General features: G+C 41.3%; 1 protein-coding gene across 5 annotated transcripts in view; it reads right to left on the bottom strand.

Moving 5' to 3' along the window:
* The window catches only part of opn5 (opsin 5), an 81,221-nt gene that overhangs the window by 3,821 nt on the left and 55,567 nt on the right, over window positions 1-21,833 (bottom strand). For 3 of the 5 annotated variants that reach the window (XM_047387346.1, XM_047387348.1, XM_047387351.1), the window contains 3 exons: window positions 12,590-12,644; window positions 2,731-2,870; window positions 157-491 (listed from right to left, as the gene is read on the bottom strand). In XM_047387346.1, coding sequence (XP_047243302.1) covers window positions 157-491; window positions 2,731-2,870; window positions 12,590-12,644 — 530 coding nt within the window. Of the gene's footprint in view, window positions 1-156; window positions 492-2,730; window positions 2,902-12,589; window positions 12,645-21,833 lie in introns of all 5 variants that reach the window. The other 2 variants (XM_047387347.1, XM_047387349.1) reach the window with 1 other exon arrangement.

The following is a 21,833-nucleotide window of genomic DNA, read 5'->3' as shown; positions in this document are numbered from 1 at the left end:
GATAAAACAAACAAAAATTTAGACTGAATTTCTTTACTGTTATTTAATCAAGTGCAGTGAGGAAGTTCTTTTTTTCTTGCTTTGTTCTTGTAATTCCATTTTCCCTGTTGTGTTCACTGATGTGTTCCCTTTGTTGATAACATACAAGTGACTCACCTTTGTGAGTTTTATCTCCAGGCTGTGGCTGTTTCTGATGCGGGCATCGTAGTGTGAAATTTCCTTTGAAGACGACTTCACTTTAAAAATGATCATAACATAGGAGAAGACGATGATGCCAGCAGGGAGGATGAGACAAAAGAAAAGAATAGACATCACAAAGCTTTGGCCTGACACAGAGGCCTGAGCGAGCCACCAGTCCAGGGTGCATGAGGTCCCAAAGGGCTCCGGAGCATAGTTGCCCCAGCCAACCAGCGGCATGGTGGCCCAGAAGGCAGCATACACCCATACAAAGGCCAAACACAGGAAGGTGTGGTGACGTTTTAACCATGTGCCTGAAAAAAGAACATTTTATCATCAATAATTTGTAAAAAAAAAAAAAAACATACACATCTTATTTAACCCCTATAATTATCCCAGTATAAATCCCAGAAAAATCACAAAACTGAGTCATTTTTATTTCTACACAAAAACACGACCTTTGACATCATCGTAGTGATCAGCGGTATGTAACGTATTTTATGCCAGTCATCACATATACAGATCTGCTGATTGTCCTGCAGGTTTTGGAGATTTCCCTCCTTTAAACACACCTGATTCAGATCATTGCCATTCTGCAAATGCCTGGTAATCAGCCATCAACTGAAATCAGGTGTGCTGAAGCAGGGAAACATCTAAACATCTGTTTCTGTTGCTATATCTGCAACACAGTTGCAGCTTTTCTGTAGAAGGGGTGAACATGTGCAGTACACTTGGTGTATGAGAGCTGTGGTGTACATGCGGATGAATTTTTGGGGCATGGCCAAAAAATCTGTCGCATCCTGGCTTGCATGGAGATTAAACTGTGTATGCTGCAGAGTTAAATTAAGAGAAAGGGGATCCTGAAATGTTATTGTCTTATGGTATCTTGTCTTCCTGCGCCACTGAAACTAAAATCAGATACACATGACTAATGTGTCATAAAATGTGATGTAGATAAGAATCTTTGGCATTCATTGAGTTTTCATTGTATGTATGGTAAATTAAAAACACTACCTTTCCTCGAAACAACCTGATATTTAGTTATTCTAAAGATGACAAGTTCTGGAGTTCAAGGCCATTATTCACAGCCTGAATGTATTTTTTATATTAAAAGTTATTTATTTATGTATATATTTTGCAGTAGATAGAAATGTAGATATGATGCAAACTAGCAACATTAAGCATAATAGGTCATATTACTGACTAAACACATTTTCAAGTATCATGTAAGTAGATTATGTTGCAACAGATGCTGCAAAATCACAACTGGAGCTAGTTCACCCTCCAACTGCTAGATGGCAGCAAAGTGTTTCCAATATGATCTTTGGTATGTGCGATATACACATTAGCAGGCTCCTGGGCTGCTTTAAGGCAAGAAACACAACAGCTGCCTAAAAGAGATTAGGGTCAAACAAAGTTTAGCAAATTATTAGGAAACTATATTAACTATTTGTTTGGATGACATTAAAACTTCACGTTCTAGTGCAGAAATGTCCAACTTCAGTCTCAAGGGTTGATGTTCTGCATGCTTTAGATGCATTCCTGGTGCAACAATTCTGGCTCAAAGTGCCGAATTTCCTTTTCAGCATGTTACAAAGTTCTGCAGAGGCGTCATTTGATTTGATTTAAAGTGTGTTGAACCAGCAAGACATTCAAAACATGCAAGACACTGAGGACTGACATTAGATACCACTGGTCAAGTGGATATACCATGAGTGAGAAACATCATTACTTTGTCATCTGCTGCGAAGCAGAATGCCAGAAAGATTACTACTCCTATGGCTTTATATTGTTTAACCATGTTTTACCACGAACATGCTTATTAGCTGTACTGTCATACAGTGCTAGTTATATCCCAACCCAGAGGTGTATAGTAACTAAGTACATTTACTTTGTCATAGTACTCAAGTAATTTTTTTGAGGATCTGTACTTTGCTGAGTATTTTTTTAAATCGAGGCTTTTACTTTTATTTCATTACAGTAGAAACATAAACATTGTACTTTTACATCTTTACTTAAGAGTATGATACATTGTTACTTGCTACAAATTAAAATATGACTGGAATATATCATGAAAGGTTTTTGTTTACGTGCAATTGACATCTGAATAAGAGAAGAAGAACTGCGCTCTCGTGATGATTACAGGTGGATTGGCGGTTATGTTACAACAATGGCTAGCGGTGCTGTTTGAGGTGATGAGAATGAAATGGAAGACGTTTGCCAACCGACGAGCACATCTGTTTCAGCTGTGGATCATGGAGACGATCACCCATGGCCCTGCCTCACAACAATGCTTGGCTGATAAACCCAAAAAACAGCTAAACCATTCTGCATTATTGGTGCCGAAGGGTAGTAAAATTGTAAGTTATTTTTACACAATGCAGTTTAGTTTTTTTTCTCTAAGACAGAGTGGAGACATTTCATTGTAGTTTTCTTATCAGTGATTTTCACTTTTACCAAAGTAATTATAAGTTCTTTTTTGGGTTATGTACAGTCCCCACCACCTGAGACTGTACACAACATTCAGATGTTAATGGAAATTATTGGACGTACCATATCGGAGATGGCAGATCTTCAGGTATCGGTCCAGGCTCACTATTGTCATGGTGATGAGGCTCCCACAGCCAAAGAAGAAGCCAGCCCAACCGTAGTATTGACAGCCCCTCCAACCGAACAACCAGCGGTGGGCGAAACTGGAGACAACAAAGAAGGGTTTTCCCGTCACTGTTAGGATAGAGAAGAAAAAAGAAGAGAGAAAAACAACAGTTTAAAATGAAAATGAAAGAACAAAGAAATAATAGGAAGTGACATTCTTTCTGCATTTCACAAAATCATAATCTATGATTTTTATCATTTTTTTTAATAATCAAATATTACCATGTCCAAACAAGACTTAAAATTCTAGACATCTTAACTATACAGTAAAAAATGAAATACTTATAGCAGAATTTTCCCAGATCTCTGGATTCATAACAAAACAGGTGCTGTCCAAACAAAACTGTCCAGACTTCAGCTGTTTTTTAGAAAAATTACACATAGTTGGATGCTCCTCTTACACAGAACGTGCATCTGTAACAAAACTATAAAACTTCTTTTTTAGCAAACCGAGCTGAGAGCTGCTTGCTTTGTGCATTTAAAAATGTATCAACCTGGGAATACAATATGGATGAATATAGATGAATGACATTTATTGATCATATTAAAGAGTATTCTTATATGGTGTGACAAGGGAGAGCACATTTGATCCTTCACTTAAAGCCTTGACCAAACTGCTATGAATATTTGTTTGGTTAATTTTTCAACCAGTTTTTTAAACATCTCACCATACAGAAGAGTGAGCACATGACATACATTAGGCCAGCAAGATCTTTTTTATCATGCTGTGTCAAATGTCCTTTAATTAATAACAGTTGGAATGTGTATCTTAATTTTAATGGTTTTACCAAAAATGTTATTCACTTATGGTTGATGCAACACAGCTAAAAATATTATTTTGGCAAATTATCTTACAAAGGACATGGGGCCTTTGCACGTGCTTCCTATGCATGTGTGGGATTTTTTTCTGATACTCTAGTTTCCACCCACTGCCCAAAAACATGAACAATAGGTTAACTGACCACTTTAAATTACCTATAGGTGTTAGTGGGTGAGGCTGCACAGTGGCACTGTTGCCTTGCAGCAAGAAGGTCCAAGGTCCAACTCCCGGCCGGGGTCTTTCTGCATGGAGTTTGCATGTTCTCCCCGTGCATGCGTGGGTTCTCACCAGGTACTCCGGCTTCCTCCCACACTCCAAAAAAATGACTGTTTGGTAAATTGGTCTCTCTAAATTGCCCTTAGGTGTGAATAAGTGTGTGCATTGTTGTTTGTCCTGTATGTCTCTGTGTTGCCCTGCGATGGATTGATGACCTGCCCCCCCGTGACCCACTATGGAATAAGTGTTATAGCAGATGAATGAATAAATATTAGTGGGTGTTTGGTCAACTGTCCTGCTTTGGCCCTGTGATGGTGTGGTGCCCTGTCCAGGATGACTCCTGGAGATAAACTCTGAGGGTGGGTGGATGGAGTGCAGTTTGCTATGGTAAACTTGTATGTTATAGCATGGTGTCAGATTAAATGGCTTATGTACATTACTTTACAAAATTCAAAGTACTAATTACTGTATTTAAGATATCAAACAGGCAAAAGGTTTATAATATATATCTTAAATTATCCATAACTAATTTTAAACATTAAAGACCAACAGCTGAACTGTTTTTTATGCCAAGTGTAAGTTTGTAAGTTGATCTTTTTCACGAATATGCAGTGTGGTTAAAAAAAAAAAAAAAAAAAAAAAAAACTTTCCCTCTGAAAAATAAAGTGTAGTTTAACTTTAAATTTGGAAATTTTTCAGAGCTTACAAAGTTGTGTTCTTGTAGCTGGATTCACACGCCTGATTGTATAATTCCAGCCCCTTTGATATTTTCAAGCTTTCTTTATAGATCAAATGCTATTATTACCTTTTTCTGTCAGCCCAGACTTTCCTTTATATGCTCACTACCAATTCTATACCATCTGTTCACTCCACTCAAAAAGAACAGGATGTTAATAGAGATACCTACATGGAATATAACATGTTTTGTAGTTAATTTTGTAAATATTCAGTGATATAATACTCCTCTTAGTATACACCTATAGACAGCCCCTGGATGTAATATACCTGCATTATGTTATTTCATGGCACGACAAATCTAGGACTCAACCGATTTGCACACATGTCTCGTTCTATCAGCTGGGAATAGTTATCATGCAGAGAATTTCATCAGGAAACGAATCAGGGAAGACATGAAGTGCTGATCAGCCATTTTCAATCAGAAATTCTTTGGGAGCCTGTTACATGTGCAGCATAGGATACAATTATGATAAAGGCAGAAGCACAGACAAGTGAATATCAAAAGATCAGACGTATACCAGGGAAAACAGGTACTGAACATAGGATGTTTTTTCTCTAAATACATTTCTCATGAGGCTCCTGAAATGAAATTCTCACCAGATATCTAACAATCCAAGCAATACAAATGTTACAAAGCAATCAAAACAAAAAAGTCCATAAATCATGAATAACAAGGTACAATGGAACAGGGAATAGGTAATAGAAAGGCTTGCTGAAATTTCTACAATACTTACAAGAAGGTCTTTTTTGGTAATGACAACTTGAAGATATCTCATGCATTAAGAAAAGAATCCTATGCATTGGTCAGGTGTTATTTTGTCGCATCCTTACACATAAACTGTCTTCAAATCTTGGAGGTTCTCTGAGCCTCTCCTTTGCACTATAATTTTAAGTTATTTTAAGGGTTTTTGTGATTCACTGTGATTGACTGAGCCTTACTACTAGCTTTATTTTTAGTTTCCCTCTCAGATTCCTGGCATCATTGTCTTGCGAAAAAGAAAAACATAAACCGTATTTCATAATCAGATTCTTACCAGAAATCTTTCAATAATTATGACAGAACTATGACATGGTTATTTGCAATGAAAAAAGGTCACGACTAAATCAAAAGCAATAGGTACAAACTTCCCTCTCCGTGCCTTTCAGGACACAGAAAGAAAGCCCTTTTCTTGTTTCCCAGAATTTAGATTCACAAAACTGAAAAGTGGTAATCCATGTGACAACTCTTGTGGCAACTAATGTGGGAGTTCTTCTAAGAAGCCGCCAGAAGCCTAGCACAAAAGGTATGTAGTAAGAAAGAAAGAAAGACACAACAACAGCTGGCCCCAAGGAAGAACTGTGTGAAAATAGATGATGGGAAAACCAGGCGACTAATGTGACTTGGCAATCTACAGTAGCATTGCTCGGACAATTAGTTGCACATGACCAGAAGTTCATGCTGCAAGCAAGAAAGCTAAAACTGTAAAATTGGCATGTTAATCTTTATCTATGACATTCTGTTAATCTGTATCTATGGCATTATTGAGTCCTAGAGAGCACAAAAGAAAATGACAGCAGGGAAGACTTTACTGAGGGAACGTTATGGTACTACTAGTGTTTGCATGTCAGTCTAATCATTTACAATGGGAATGCCATTTTAAATATACTATGGTTATTAAACCTAGCACAAAAGACCAGTTCTTCCCTACCTTTAAGTTCCTAGAGAGTCTGACTGCACAAGAGCCATGTGGTGTGCCAAACCTCAAGCAAAATAAAGAGCATAAAGATCCAATTGTCTCCAGGGCAAGACTGCAGACATAATAAGCTAAATGTTTTCTTAGAATTACTGAAAATGGAGGAAGCTAGTATTCAGACATACAAATAGAAGAGTCCCTTTTAAAGACATTGTTGGTATTGTGTACCCCCCTCACTCATAAACACAGACTCTTAGCCTAACCTCCGTTATCACGTTAACTTGGCCCCTTTAAAAGAACTATGGAAACGATGTAGTGCTCTGGTCCCCATTAGGCTAATAGAGCAAACACTGTCATTAATTATACTGGAAAAGATTCTCTTTTGGTAACAAGAACACACACACATGCACATGATTGGTCACATGTTCAGGTGCTTTACAGTACTTGCTGTGAAAAACAGCAAAATCTCTGGCTCTACAAATCGGGAAAGGATTGGTTTACTCTCTGGCTTTTGGAGCCTGTTGTCATTGCTTCGTTTCATTTTTTGTGTCAATCTTTAGAAAGGTTATGAGCAGTTAATAATTTACCAATAGCAGGTGATTTAGCAAGGGTCTTCGCTTTGTAGAAATACACATAGGCTTGTAATGTTTTGCAGAAGCTAAGCACATTTCTGATTAGGGCGAAAACTGAATAACATTTCAGCTATCTTGGAATAAATTGGGTCTTAATAATGTCAAAAGAGTTTGTGCGAATGCTACTGTGCACCTTTACTTTGACATGAGTGTAGTAGCTTGCGAATTTTACTCGGTTACAGTTTAAATCTCTTACAGAGTAAAAAACTAGCTTCAGAAAGGAGTACGTATAGTACTGTTGGAGAATTTCATTATAGGAAAAGGTGGAGGTGAAAAGGATGATGTGGCCTCTCCAGATAACAATTGTCAGGATCTGCCATTTTGTTCTTTGTTTTTGTTTCCTTTGCCGTTAAAAGGTTTTCCCTGTTCCTTTGATTAGTAGTTTACTTTTGTTTAGTTTATAATTGCTTAGAGTCCTGTGCTTGTTTACATGTCCTTAGATTTAGTTCTTTCTTGAGTTACTATTTCTGACGCGCCACGGGAAAACCAGGAACAAGTCGGCAGAGCACAAACGGAGAAAATGAGGAAAAACCGTCAATTTCTGAGAAAATACTGATTTTCTTTTTATTGCAAAATGTGCAAGTTGAAATTATGAAGTATCCACTCAGTTCTTTAAATGACAATTTCGGAGGTTTTAAAATGGTAAATGTTATGTTTAAACTCGGCTTGTTTTCAGCCTAAAACTCAGCCAGCTCGTATTTACATTTGTGGAGGGGAAAAGCCTCGGCTCATTTCTGTAGCGGCTTTGTTTGGGTCCGCGCTGGCTTTTGTTCTGCTTGTCGACCAATAACCAGCGTGCTTCAAGAAATCTCGTGGCTACTTAACAGCTCCTATGAAAAATAATGTGTTCCTTCATGATGGACCAAGCTCAACGTGTTGCAAATGAACTGAATCGCGGCTGTTACATCGCTTCGCTGTGGGAGTATATGTTCAGCAGTACCGCCGCCGCCGGACTCCCTTCAGATTCTGAATCAGGAGATCAGAATTTGTAAAGCCATGTTGACTGACATCAGACACTTTGATGAGAACGGTGCAAGAACCCGCTTGAGGAAAAAAAGCCAGCGGCCACAGGATCCCCATTTTATCAGCAGTGAGCAACTCCAGAGTTTCGGAGTTCATAAAGAACTACGCAGAGGATCACGCCATCATGCTGCCTGGTTGACATCCTGGCCACAGGGATTGACATGTGAAGCTACTGCCCACACATGTATCAAAGGGCTCAGTGTGGCGTCTCTATATGAAGTCTGCTAAGGAGCTTGGTATGTATAAAAATATATTTTTATAGAACAGTGAAATTCTTCTAATGACCAGTGATGTAAAACTTCATCAAAAATTAATAACCATGTGATATTTTTCTTTCAGGTGAGCGTGCAGTTTGCAAATCAAGCTTCAAGGCGCTTTGGACCCAGCTACTCCCACACATAAGAAGCTGTAGGCCCCACACTGACCTCTGCTGGCAGTGCTAACAGAATAATGACCAGCTTATAAGAAGTGAAAACCTTCCAGAGGAGAGGAAGACTGCAGCAATCAAGAAGCAACAAGATCATCTTCAGCTTCTTCAAAAAGAGAGGGCTGTCTACAACGAGATGACTGCTGTCTGCAAAAAAACCTGCAACGACTATCAGTTGTCCATCGGCCCCTCCCCACCTTCAAGTAAGAAGATCAGGATGCACTACAGCTTTGACTTTGCACAGCAGGTATTTGTTCCACATTGTACTTTTTTTTCTTATAAAATATAAACATAAGACTGCTTTAACAATACACAGCTTTTCTTTAATCTAATCCTTGTTTTTTTTGTCCTCTGTCTTCATCAGATGCACTTCCCTTCGAACAACAGAATAGCACAAAGAAGAGGATGACGGTGTGACAATGTGACATTGGCGTGTTGACAATTTGTAATGTGTATAGAGTTGTAAATAAAAATCACATTTGGGACAAGATCAAAGTCAAGTTATTGCCCATTTCTCTTCCTGGGTGCAAGAGGTTTGCAGACATAAAATTTGATGGGTACAGATTAAGTAGCTGTAGCACCAGCCACTTCTAGATTAACACGTATTCAAAAGGTGTAAGCTATTACCCATAGCTCTATTCATACCTGCACACATAAAATGAAGACTGATATACAATATTTCTGCATGCTACAAAAATCTTTGGACATTTCATATTACATATTAAGAAGAACACATTCATATTACCCTGATATTTAGCTAATTACTGTCAGATAGGATTTCAAACTCTGCCTGAGGCAGAACATTTAAGTGAGACTTATCTAAAAACAAGAGGAAACCAAACCAATCACCAGGATGCAGACATTAGGTTGCAGTCATGATGCAATTTGCAGACATAAATAATATAAATAATATATTGTAATGCAGTGCTGTAAATTCTTTACATAGAAAAATACTACTATGAGTTCAGTGACAGAAGTCTTTTGCAGTCAGTTGGAGCTTCTGTTGACAATTATTATTATTATTATTCAAATTAGCAGCTTTTGTCACCGCCCTGCTTTCAGGGAGAGAAATCAAGGAATCAGGGCTGATTTCTCAGAAAAGTAGTCTGGCAAGTGCAGACATTCAGATGGTCATATCTTCTCCAATTCTTTTTCGATTTCCACAAGTTTGACATCATTGAAAAGCTTAGACTCCACTCTTTCAGGATCTGTAAATAACTCAAAACGACCCAGGGTAGACTTGTTCCTGGTTTTGCCACATCCAGTCACATTTATGTAAGGTTTCTTTCACGGTTCCTCCCAGTTAGTTTAGTTTCTCCTCCTGTCTACGCATTCTCTAGCTCCCGTTTCCATAGTAACATATTCCCTCAGGTTCCTGCAGCCTGGTCCACACCTATTTCATGTTTCCTCTGATTACCTGCCACCCTGTCTCATTGGTCCATACTCCACTTCCCTCAGTTTATAAGCTCTTTAGTTTTCATTGTTCCCCGCTGGTTCCTCATGTCAACTACCCTTGTTGTCTTCCCGAGTTGCTCCTCGTGGTTTGTTTTCTGTTTGCCTCCTGAACTTACGTTCCTCGTCGTACTCGTCGTCTTCCGCTTATCCGGGACCGGGTCGCGGGGGCAGCACACTCAGCAGAGACGCCCAGATGTCCCTCTCCCCAGACACCTCCTCCAGCTCCTCCGGGTGGAGCCCAAGGCATTCCCAGGCCAGCCGAGAGACATAATCCCTCCAGCGTGTCCTGGGCCGTCCCCTGGGCCTCCTCCTGGTGGGACGTGCCTGGAACACCTCCCAAGGAAGGCGTCCAGGAGGCATCCGGTATAGATGCCCGAGCCACCTCAACTGGCTCCTCTCAATGTGGAGGAGCAGCAGCTCTACTCCAAGCCCCTCACGGATGGCCGAGCTCCTCACCCTATCTCTAATGGAGTGCCTGGCCACCCTACGGAGGAAGCTCATTTTAGCCGCTTGTATCCGGGATCTCGTTCTTTCGGTCATGACCCAAAGTTCATGGCCATAGGTGAGGGTAGGAACGTAGACCGACCGGTAAATTGAGAGTTTTGCTTTTCGGCTCAGCTCTCTCTTCTCCACAACGGACCGGCACAGTGCCCCCATTACTGTGGCAGCCGCACCGATTTGTCTGTCGATTTCCCGCTCCATTTTTCCCCCACTCGTGAACAAGACCCCGAGATACTTAAACTCCTCCACTTGAGGCAGGAACTCCCCTCCAACCTGAAGAGGACAGGCAACCCTTTTCCGGTCGAGTACCATGGCCTCGGACTTGGAGGAGCTGATCTTCATCCCAGCCGCTTCACACTCGGCTACGAATTGCCACAGCGCATGCTGTAGGTCTTGGCTAGAGGGGGCCAGCAGGACCACGTCATCTGCAAAAAGAAGAGATGAAATCCACTGGTCCCCAAACCAGACCACCTCTGGCCCTTGGCTGCGTCTAGAAATCCTGTTCATAACTTTTATGGACAGGTGACAAAGGGCAGCCCTGCCAGAGTCCAACATGCACCGGAAACAGGTCCGACTTAGTGCCGGCAATGCGGACCAAACTCCTGCTCCGCTCGTACAGGGACCGGATGGCCCCTAATAAAGGGCCCCCGATTCCATACTCCTGGAGCACCCCCCACAGGGCATCACGAGGGACACAGTCGAATGCCTTCTCCAGGTCCACAAAACACATGTGAACCGGTTGGGCAAACTCCCATGAACCCTCGAGCACCCTGTAGAGGGTATAGAGCTCGTCCAGTGTTCCACAGCCGGGATGAAAACCACACTGCTCCTCCTGAAGCCGAGGTTCGACTATCGTCTGGACTCTCCTCTCCAATACCCTGGCGTAGGCCTTACCAGGGAGGCTGAGGAGTGTGATCCCCCTGTAGTTGGAACACACCCTCCGGTCACCCTTCTTATGAAGGGAGACCACCATCCCAGTCTGCCAGTCCAGAGGCACTGTCCCCGACCGCCACGCAATGTTGAAGAAGTGTGTCAACCATGACAGCCCAACAACAGACTTGAGGTACTCAGGGCGGATCTCATCCACCCCCGAAGCCTTGCCACCGTGGAGCTTTTTAACCACCTCGGTGACTTCAGCCTGGGTGATGAAAGGGTCCAAACCCAAGTCCCCAGCCTGTTTCCACCACGGAATGCGTGATGGCAGGATTGAGGAGATCCTCGAAGTACTCCTTCCACCGCCTGATAATGTCCTCAGTCGAGGTCAGCAGCCTCCCATCCCCACTATAAACAGTGTTGGCGAAGCACTGCTTCCCCCTCCTGAGGCACCGGATGGTTTGCCAGAATCGCTTCGTGGCCAACCGGTAGTCCTTCTCCATGGCCTCACCGAACTCCTCCCATGCCCAAGTTTTTGCCTCTGCCACAGCCCAGGCCGCAGCATGCTTGGCCTCATGGTACCTGTCAGCTGCCTCAGGAGTCCCACAAGACAACCGCAGCCGATAGGACTCCTTCAGCTTGACAGCATCCCTTACTGCCGGTGTCCACCACCGGGTTCTGGGATTGCCGCCGAGACAGGCACCGCAGACCTTACGGCCGCAGCTACGCGCAGCAGCATCGACAATAGATGCGGAGAACATGGTCCACTCGGACTCTATGTCTCCAACATCCCCCGGGATCTGGTCAAAGCTCTCCCGGAGGTGGGAGTTGAATACATCCCTGGCCGAGGGCTCCGCCAGGCGTTCCCAGCAGACCCTCACTATGCGCTTGGGCCTGCCAAGTCTGTCCGGCTTTCTCCTCCTCCAGCGGATCCAACTCACCACCAGGTGGTGATCAGTGGACAGCTCAGCCCTTCTCTTCACCCGAGTGTCCACAACATGCGGCCGAAGGTCTGATGATACGACAACAAAGCCAATCATCGACCTCCTGCCTAGGGTGTCCTGGTGCCAAGTGCACTGATGTGAGTGAGTTTTTGTTTTTTTTGTCATTAAATCCTTTTTCACTTACCATCATGCTGCCTGCTCGTCTGCATTCTGGGGTCCCGTTGCTCAAAGCCTTAACAGAATCATGGAGTTTAGTTTTTTTCCCTGTTGGGTTGTTTTGTGATTTTGGACTCTTGCTCTCCTTCCGAGGCCCCCTCTGCCTGCCCTGGTTGGGTTGTTTTGTGTTGTTGGACGTTCCTCCTGAACTTGCGTTTTGGACGTCCTGCATGATCTCTGTACACTGCCTACCTGCCTGTAAGTCAGTGTTCCATCATATTAAAACTTTATCTACTCACCATACGTTCTCCTCGCCTTGTTCTGCATCCCGGTCCTGCTTCCAAACCCGCAAGCCTGACAACAATGTTTAAAAAGACATTAAACTTTCAATTTTAAGAAAATTGCTAAACCTCTAGATCAAAAATGATTACCTCGTCATACTCTTGTGACCATAAGGCCATTAGGATTTATAAAAAGAACTATTTCCTATTTTCTTTCCTACTACAGCTAAACATTCAACATGATACAGGAATCTAAAGGGCAAAGCTTCATTCCAATAATGGATGGTATTCATAATAATAATGAATTGGATCAGCCTGCATGTCATCAGGTTAATCCTGTACATTTATAGACAACATAAGCCTACATTGACTACAAAATGTGAATATGTGGCAAGGATTTTTTTATATTTTCTCTAAGCAGTGTTTTATTTTAAAATGACATGCATTAAACTAAACAATTTTAAATGCATGTGTAGTTTATGCATTCTGCAGACCTGTGCATCTTCAGAAAGCTTCTAAATTATTGAGAGAAAGGGTCAACTGAGAAGGATTTATGAGGATTATGTAAGGTATGAAATAAAGAAATAATGTGTACTTTTCATTTAAATTATTGCAGTTACATAATTGTAATTAAGCAACATTGGTTATTTTCTAAATTAAATATTCATCGTTTTCCCTGCATAGCTTTAAGGTTTTTGGCAAGTATTGTTTAAAATGTAAGAATAACAGGAATTGAAATCCAATGTGCATTAACTGTACAATTTTAAGACTGTCCAAAAACTATTGTATTTTCCCCATACTCATAATACAAACTAAGGGAGAATTATAAAATATATTTCCTTTGATTATTACATTTATTTTGAGGTTTGATAATTCTTTATTTACACTTTTGTTTTTAGATCATCTGCAAGGTACCACTAATGCCTCTGCTACCATTATGTTACATTAAGGGTTCACAATACAATTAGTCTTCTATCAGAATTTTAGTTCAATTGTTCAAGATGAAAACAACCTGATGAATTGGCCACTAATTTTAGTTCACCCCAAAAAGTCCGGTGTTTAAATTCCCAACATTTCTGTGCCGGATTTCCATTTTCTGTACTTGGCTTCTACCTGTGGCTTTTAAACGGGTACTTGGAGCAGTCCTCTAGAACATCCAGTTTACCCAACATGTTTTTGGACTGTGCCAATGTGCCCTTAAATGTTGGTGTGTATGTGCATGATTGTGCATCTCTGTGTTAACCCTGTGAAGGTTGCACACATCCTACACACACACCGATTATTTCTAATGTGTTGGAAATCTGTATATATCTTTATGATTAGTGTGTCAGAATACCAAGTGCAAATTAAAAAGGAAGTCATAATTTGAACATGGCAGGAAAAGGACAGAATCTCAAGGTGTAGTCATGACAACAAAGGGGTCTGGTTTGACAACCTCAGGTTATTATCTTTGTTTTTTGCAGGGGATTTGTTCTGGTGGCCTCTCCAGGCCATGGTCTTCAGTATGCACAGGGACAGAAGTATGAATGCATGAGTATGAAGCAGTCGAATGAGGTTATCCTCTAAGTGCGAGGCCATTGTTTTCAACAGGAAAAGGATTAGTACTCCCTCTGGGCTGGAGATCATTCTCTGTTTCAACCGGTGGAAGTCAAGTATCTTTGTGTCTGATCCATGAATTATAGAAGAATGGATTGGGATATGGACAGACAGAAACATCTGCAGCAATGCGGGTGATTCTTTGGTATTTCATGTAAAGAAAAAAACAGAGGCACAAAGCAAAGCTCTTGATTTGTTGGTCTATTGAAATATATACCTGCAACTATGGTCATGAGATGTGTGTCAAGTACAAGATCCCGGATACAAGGCGCTAAAATGAGCTTCCTCTGTAAAGTGGAACCTTAAAGATAAGGAGAGGAGTTCCATAATCCCCCCAGCCCCGACTGTACTTCCTGAGGCACCTCAAAAAGAACAGCTTTCCACAGGAGCTGCTGTTCATCTTCTACACTGCCCTAATTCAGTCTGTTCTGTCTCCATCTCAGTGTGGGTTGGTCTAGGGTCAGGAAAAGGGCAGCTTTATTAACTTATATTTTTTATAGTTTATAGAACTCCACTTTGTTAAAAATAAAAAAGGCCAAAAGAGCTACAAAACCATCATACTAATTTTTGAATGTATATAGTATCTTTCCAATGATTTTGGCCTCCATACACTAGAGTTGCCCAGTCACACTCATGAACACAGATCAGTAGGCAAGTTTGGGTTAAATCCCTTACCTAGAAACACATCGGGGTTTGACAGGAGGAGGCTGGAATCGAACCTACAGCTGTTGGACTGCCAGACAACTACTCTCCCCACTTAGCCACAGTTGCCCACCAATTCTGCTCAAACAGCTAAGGTTTAAAGCTGTTTTTTATACCTAACTCTTATTGATGATGTATATTTGTAGATAGATCAACCAAACAAGCAAAGATGACTAAAGCGTCTTAAAGCATAGTTTTAGGATGCAAAGTCGACTTTTTAATATATAAAACGTCATCCCTCCGTAATGTATTCCCTTTGACATTTGTGTGTAATTCTGTCATTTCAGAAATCTAAAGAAATATTTCTGGGGCAAAAATGACAGTAAGTTCCTCAAGCTGAACTGATATATTGTTTTCCTGAAACTTGGATGAAAAAGAACAAACCAAAACACATTCTGCTTCTGGTGACTGGTGTCAATGGCTGAGATGCATAGTAAAATAAATCTATTTCCCTGCTACAAACATCTTGGGTGAAGTAATTTAACAAATCCTGTTTGGATTCGAGTTTCTTTCTGTTCCAGGCTCTATTCAAATGTCTTTGTCTCTCATACAAAGAACAGCAGATTAGACAAACTTTTCTCACTCATTACATTCAGAGTCCGCTGCTGCATAGGTTCGCCTCAGGGGATGAATTAAATTCTCATAGTTTCATTCATGGGCACAAACATAAATTATTAAGAGCAAGCAATCCAATTTGAGATAAATTCTAGTTGATGCAACCATAACATTGATAATGTAGCAAACTGGCGTTCTTAGCTCATATTTAAAGGGAAACACTAATACACGTGTATAGTCAAATTCTTGTTGAGGGAATCTAGTAGGACTGCAGACATTGTTAGGTTTAGCAGGCCAACATGGTCCTTACTTTCTTAATCATCCAGGATCCCTTGAATTCTTTTTTGTGTATATATATATATATATATATATATATATATATATATATATATATATATATATATATATATATATATATATATGTACTAGGAACAATTTCTCTTGTTTTCTGTCCTAGTCATGCTGAATTATTATTTCTCCTTTCAGGACAGTCTCTGGCCAGATGTCCTTCTGTCCCACAACACCAACACCCTGAGGTGTACAGGTCCTTCTCAAAATATTAGCATATTGTGATAAAGTTCATTATTTTCCATAATGTAATGATGAAAATTTAACATTTATATATTTTAGATTCATTGCACACTAACTGAAATATTTCAGGTCTTTTATTGTCTTAATACGGATGATTTTGGCATACAGCTCATGAAAACCCAAAAATCCTATCTCACAAAATTAGCATATCATTAAAAGGGTCTCTAAACGAGCTATGAACCTAATCATCTGAATCAACGAGTTAACTCTAAACACCTGCAAAAGATTCCTGAGGCCTTTAAAACTCCCAGCCTGGTTCATCACTCAAAACCCCAATCATGGGTAAGACTGCCGACCTGACTGCTGTCCAGAAGGCCACTATTGACACCCTCAAGCAAGAGGGTAAGACACAGAAAGAAATTTCTGAACGAATAGGCTGTTCCCAGAGTGCTGTATCAAGGCACCTCAGTGGGAAGTCTGTGGGAAGGAAAAAGTGTGGCAGAAAACGCTGCACAACGAGAAGAGGTGACCGGACCCTGAGGAAGATTGTGGAGAAGGGCCGATTCCAGACCTTGGGGGACCTGCGGAAGCAGTGGACTGAGTCTGGAGTAGAAACATCCAGAGCCACCGTGCACAGGCGTGTGCAGGAAATGAAATGGGCTACAGGTGCCGCATTCCCCAGGTCAAGCCACGTTTGAACCAGAAACAGCAGCAGAAGTGCCTGACCTGGGCTACAGAGAAACAGCACTGGACTGTTGCTCAGTGGTCCAAAGTACTTTTTTCGGATGAAAGCAAATTCTGCATGTCATTCGGAAATCAAGGTGCCAGAATCTGGAGGAAGACTGGGGAGAAGGAAATGCCAAAATGCCAGAAGTCCAGTGTCAAGTACCCACAGTCAGTGATGGTCTGGGGTGCCGTGTCAGCTGCTGGTGTTGGTCCACTGTGTTTTATCAAGGGCAGGGTCAATGCAGCTAGCTATCAGGAGATTTTGGAGCACTTCATGCTTCCATCTGCTGAAAAGCTTTATGGAGATGAAGATTTCATTTTTCAGTACGACCTGGCACCTGCTCACAGTGCCAAAACCACTGGTAAATGGTTTACTGACCATGGTATCACTGTGCTCAATTGGCCTGCCAACTCTCCTGACCTGAACCCCATAGAGAATCTGTGGGATATTGTGAAGAGAACGTTGAGAGACTCAAGACCCAACACTCTGGATGAGCTAAAGGCCACTATCGAAGCAACCTGGGCCTCCATAAGACCTCAGCAGTGCCACAGGCTGATTGCCTCCATGCCGCGCCACATTGAAGCAGTCATTTCTGCAAAAGGATTCCCGACCAAGTATTGAGTGCATAACTGTACATGATTATTTGAAGGTTGACGTTTTTTGTATTAAAAACACTTTTCTTTTATTGGTCGGATGAAATATGCTAGTTTTGTGAGATAGGAATTTTGGGTTTTCATGAGCTGTATGCCACAATCATCCGTATTAAGACAATAAAAGACCTGAAATATTTCAGTTAGTGTGTAATGAATCTAAAATATATGAATGTTAAATTTTCATCATGACATTATGGAAAATAATGAACTTTATCACAATATGCTAATATTTTGAGAAGGACCTGTATATGAAGCCAGGCTATTGACAAGAAGCCTCTGAAATGTCCCTTTGTTGAAAATCACTTCAATTCATAACAGTACAGAGCAGCCCCTTTCACAAAACATTTCTGAGCTCCATCTGTCAAAAATCACAACTGGATAGTGCAATATCTCACATAGCTGTGAGTTTTTAGAAACATAGCCAGCTCTCACCTTCTTAATCTGCTTGTTAGAAAACACTTGTGTTTTGTGTATGCTTGTAAACCCTGCTACTGGCTGGTCGCACAAACCATATGCCATCACTTCCTTGACCCATGAAGCCAGTTCCCCCCTAAAAAAGGCAGCCAGTGTGGGCTTGTGGCTAGGTCATCTGACTTCCGCCCCTCTCATTGCATCAGTCCTTTTAAAACATATTGTTGGCTAAAAAAGCAGGAATGTTCTTAATGGGTTTAGGGGCCACAAACAGTTTTTCTCATAAACCCCAAACACCGAATTCAAGCCACAGTACACTGGTGTTGGGACCACAGCCATGGTTACAACGTAAAAGGCCAGTACAGACTTTCCTGGAACTTTCAAAATAAACTGCATTTAACCTACTTCTGGCACAGCCAAGCAAACTGTAATAGCGGATTTCCCATGATGCCACTGCCCATATAAAACCCCCACCTTTCCAATGGTCCGATCTCTTCCACTGCTCCTCTGCGGAACCAGGATAGGGGAGGCAGTGTGCTAATGTCTCTTTGCTGGCAAAAAGACATAAACTCTTCAAACTGGATCCAAGGGTGTCGTAAGATCACGCGATCATATGCACTAAGTTAAGTACTGATGAATTACTGTTGAAACAATCCGGTATTCATTCATAAAAAGGGGAAATTAAGGTATAAGCATTGCTTTACTTTCTCTCTGAGGCCTGCAGAAGCAAACTGTGTTACAGAGAATTCCCTGCAGAGACGCTGTCTCTACAAGCTGAGTCTGAAGGAAGGACAATGGCCCCGCATCACCGTGGTTGCGGTAATGTGCAGTTGGTTGGCGGACAGAACGAGCCGCCTTTCATCCACGGAGGTTAGCTGGAAGCTAATCCTTTGTTCACAGAGCTTTCTTCAAACTTCGTTGTCGCCCGGACAACTCCTCAGCATGGTTCATACGAGGTTAGGTTTGGGCAGAGTAATAGAGAAAGATTTATGATCTGAACGTTTTTCATTTTATGAAGTTTGGCTTTGTTTGTGTGAAACTCAGCTATCTTGGTGCTAGCAGGCTATCTGCAGCACACGTGCTCAGCTTTTGGTGTTCTGTGTTTGTGTGTTTTTAAAGTTAAGACAAACTTTATTTAAAAGGGGTGATTTTAAACACAGAAGATCGGCTATAACGCGCCATCCGCTATGCTATGGTGTTGAGCCTCTTTATAGATACATTAGAATACTTAAAGAGGACCTGTTTATGCTAAAGAGGAAGGTGTTTCAACAAGACAACGACCTCAACCATGACCAAATTAAGTGCGACCAACAAGATTAAAGTTATGGAGTGACCTTATACCTGGACCTTAATCCAAAAGAAGCTCCAACTGTAAGTTCTACTTTGTATTTATTCATGAAATAAATCCCAATAAATACACTAACATACCTTTCAATTACAGCCTTATATGCTGCCTCCATGAGAGTGCAGCACCAACTCATTTTGTTCTCTTACTTTTCAAAGGTTTTAGTTAAGTCTCTTGTTTTAAGCAAATTAATTACAGCTTGTCATCTGTTGGAAACATTTGTGGAAAAAACACAAAATGTGCAATCAAAGTTGAAGAGCCCAGCTAACCCAATGCACTGTAGTCTTCACTCACAAAACTTCAGTGGAGGATGGGTCAGAATTTCCTTCAGATTCAGAGCCTTCTAGCGGGGCTTGCGACAGGAAATGAAACCATACATAATGATGTCCTGAACTTCACAGAGCAGCCCGAGCAAGGTAAGTGCTCTCAACATTCCCTGACTTAGGAGGACATCAACAGTATCAAGTCAGCAGGGTTTTGTAAAATTACATGGCTTAATACCTTTGAACTAACAACATATAAATACTTAATTTGAAGTGTAAAAACCTAGTAACACCCCATTCAACATGTAGTTCTTTCAAAAGAAAAGATCTCATAGTGATGTCCCATATTTGTTTATATATCTCTGAAAAGAAAATCATTTACCTACAGGTAAAGATGAAATATTAGAATAATTTTACTCATTTAAGAAAACATAAAAAATGTGTGTTCCAGCCAAGTTAGGACACCCTAAGCTCTGATAGCAGTTATCACCTCTGGCTAAAATTTCAGCTGCTTCTTGTAGCCATCTACCAGTCACTGACAACAATCAAAGGAATGTTTGCCCCACTCCTTACTTTCAGCTTTGAGATGTTTTAGGGGCTTTTAATATATACAGCATGTACACCTCACAGCATCTCAGTGAGATCAAGATCTGAACATTCCATTTCTTAATTCTCAACCTGTTCTTGTGAATTTGCTAGTATGTTTTGATCCAATTCTGCTTCAGCTTAATTTTTGTTACAGATCGTCTCCCATTTTCCCTAAGCTCCCTTTGGTGTACAGTAGAATCCATTGTGGAATCTATGATGCTGCTACTGCAGCAAAGCATCCCCAGACCATGACAGTTGGAATGAGGGTTCCCAGAATGTTATATTTGGCTTATTCAAATCAATTCAATTCAAAAACACTTTATCAAGGAAGGATCTCCTGTAGTGTTTCTTTCTTGTAGCAGATCTGAAGAAGCCTCTGACTGAAGACACTCTGTTGCTTTATGACAGTCTCATGAAGAGGCTGTGCAGGGTTCTCCATAATGTTCTTCATTTTATGAAAAATCCTTCTTTGTGCAATGATCTCCAGAGGTTCCAGAGGAGTCCCAGAACAGAGACAGTCTTCTTTTTTAGCTTGTTGGGGCTCTGATGCCACTACCCCAGCAGATGATGGCAGAAGAGATCACACTCTCCACAACAGACCTATAGAAGATATGCAGCATCCTGCAAAACAGGACCTAAGCTTCCTCAAGTACAATCTGTTCTGTCCCTTCTTCACAGTTGCATCTCAACTCAAGTCTGTTAACACAGAGGCATTTATACTGTTCCACTTCTCCTATGACCTTTCATCCCATGACTGATGTGGGATGTCAGGGCAACAGGGGTATAGTCATTGAGGACAAATAAGTGAGTTTTCTTTTGTACTGGAACAAGACAGGAGGTCTTCCACAACACTAGAACTTTATCCTGGGTCAGGCTAAGGTTGAAGAAGTGTTGTAGAATTTCAAAGAGATTGGCTGAAGACAAACATGTAGAAGCCGAAGGGTCCATGGCTGAGGTGGAAGATAAAACATTTGAGGTATGACAGGAACGCTGTAGGTCAAAAGAGGGTGGGGTGTCTGTTTGGCTGTGAGCAGGAGAGACAGATGATGAGCTTGTTTCTGAACTGAACCTATTGAAGAATGTGTTTAGTTCATTGGCTCTGTCCAGACATCCATCAGTCCGATCTTCTTTCTGCTTGAAGCCTGTGATCTTCTTCATCCCTGACCACACATCTCGGATCTTGTTTTGCTAGAGATGCTCTCCAGCTTCTTCATGGACATCTCCTTGCTGCCTCTTATGTTGACTAAGTTGCATCTGTACACTTCTCAACAATTCTCTGTCTCCCTCTCTGAAGGCTCTTTTTTCTTGTTAAGCAGGTCCTTCAGGTCACTGGTGATCCAGGGTTTGTTATTGGGGAAGCATCTCACCGTTCTGGTGGGGATGATGTTATCCATGCACAAGTTCCCATAGTCGGTTACACATTCAGTCATGGCATCGATGTCCTCTATATGTGGCTGGCACAGTTGATCAGAGTCTATAGCTTCAAAGCAACATCGCAGAGCTTCTTCAGCTTCCTGTGACTATTTTCTCACAGTCCTCTTTATTACAGGTTGTCTCTGAACACAGGGCTTATATTTCCTGCAGAGAATAACAAGATTGTGATCTGATTTGCCTAGAGGAGGTCTTGCTTTGGAGATGTATGAGTCCTTGATATTTGCATAAAACAAATCCCACGTTTTGTTTTCTCTGGTAGAGCAGCTGACAAACTGCTGAAATGTTGGAAGTTTAGCAGAGAGTGAAGCAACGTTAAAATCACCAGAAATTGTCACAAACGCATCGGGGTGTTGTGTCTGTAGCTCAACAACTGAGCTGATGACATCACATGCAGTGTCAGCAACAGCTGATGGTGGAACGTAAGCCGTTACCAAACTAACACTGGTGAACTCTCTGG

This window comes from Girardinichthys multiradiatus, chromosome 15 (genome assembly GCF_021462225.1).
Source record: "Girardinichthys multiradiatus isolate DD_20200921_A chromosome 15, DD_fGirMul_XY1, whole genome shotgun sequence".
Classification (NCBI taxonomy): Eukaryota; Metazoa; Chordata; class Actinopteri; order Cyprinodontiformes; family Goodeidae; genus Girardinichthys; species Girardinichthys multiradiatus.
Note: the sequence above shows the minus strand (reverse complement) of the source record. Positions and strands in the feature narration are given on the sequence as shown.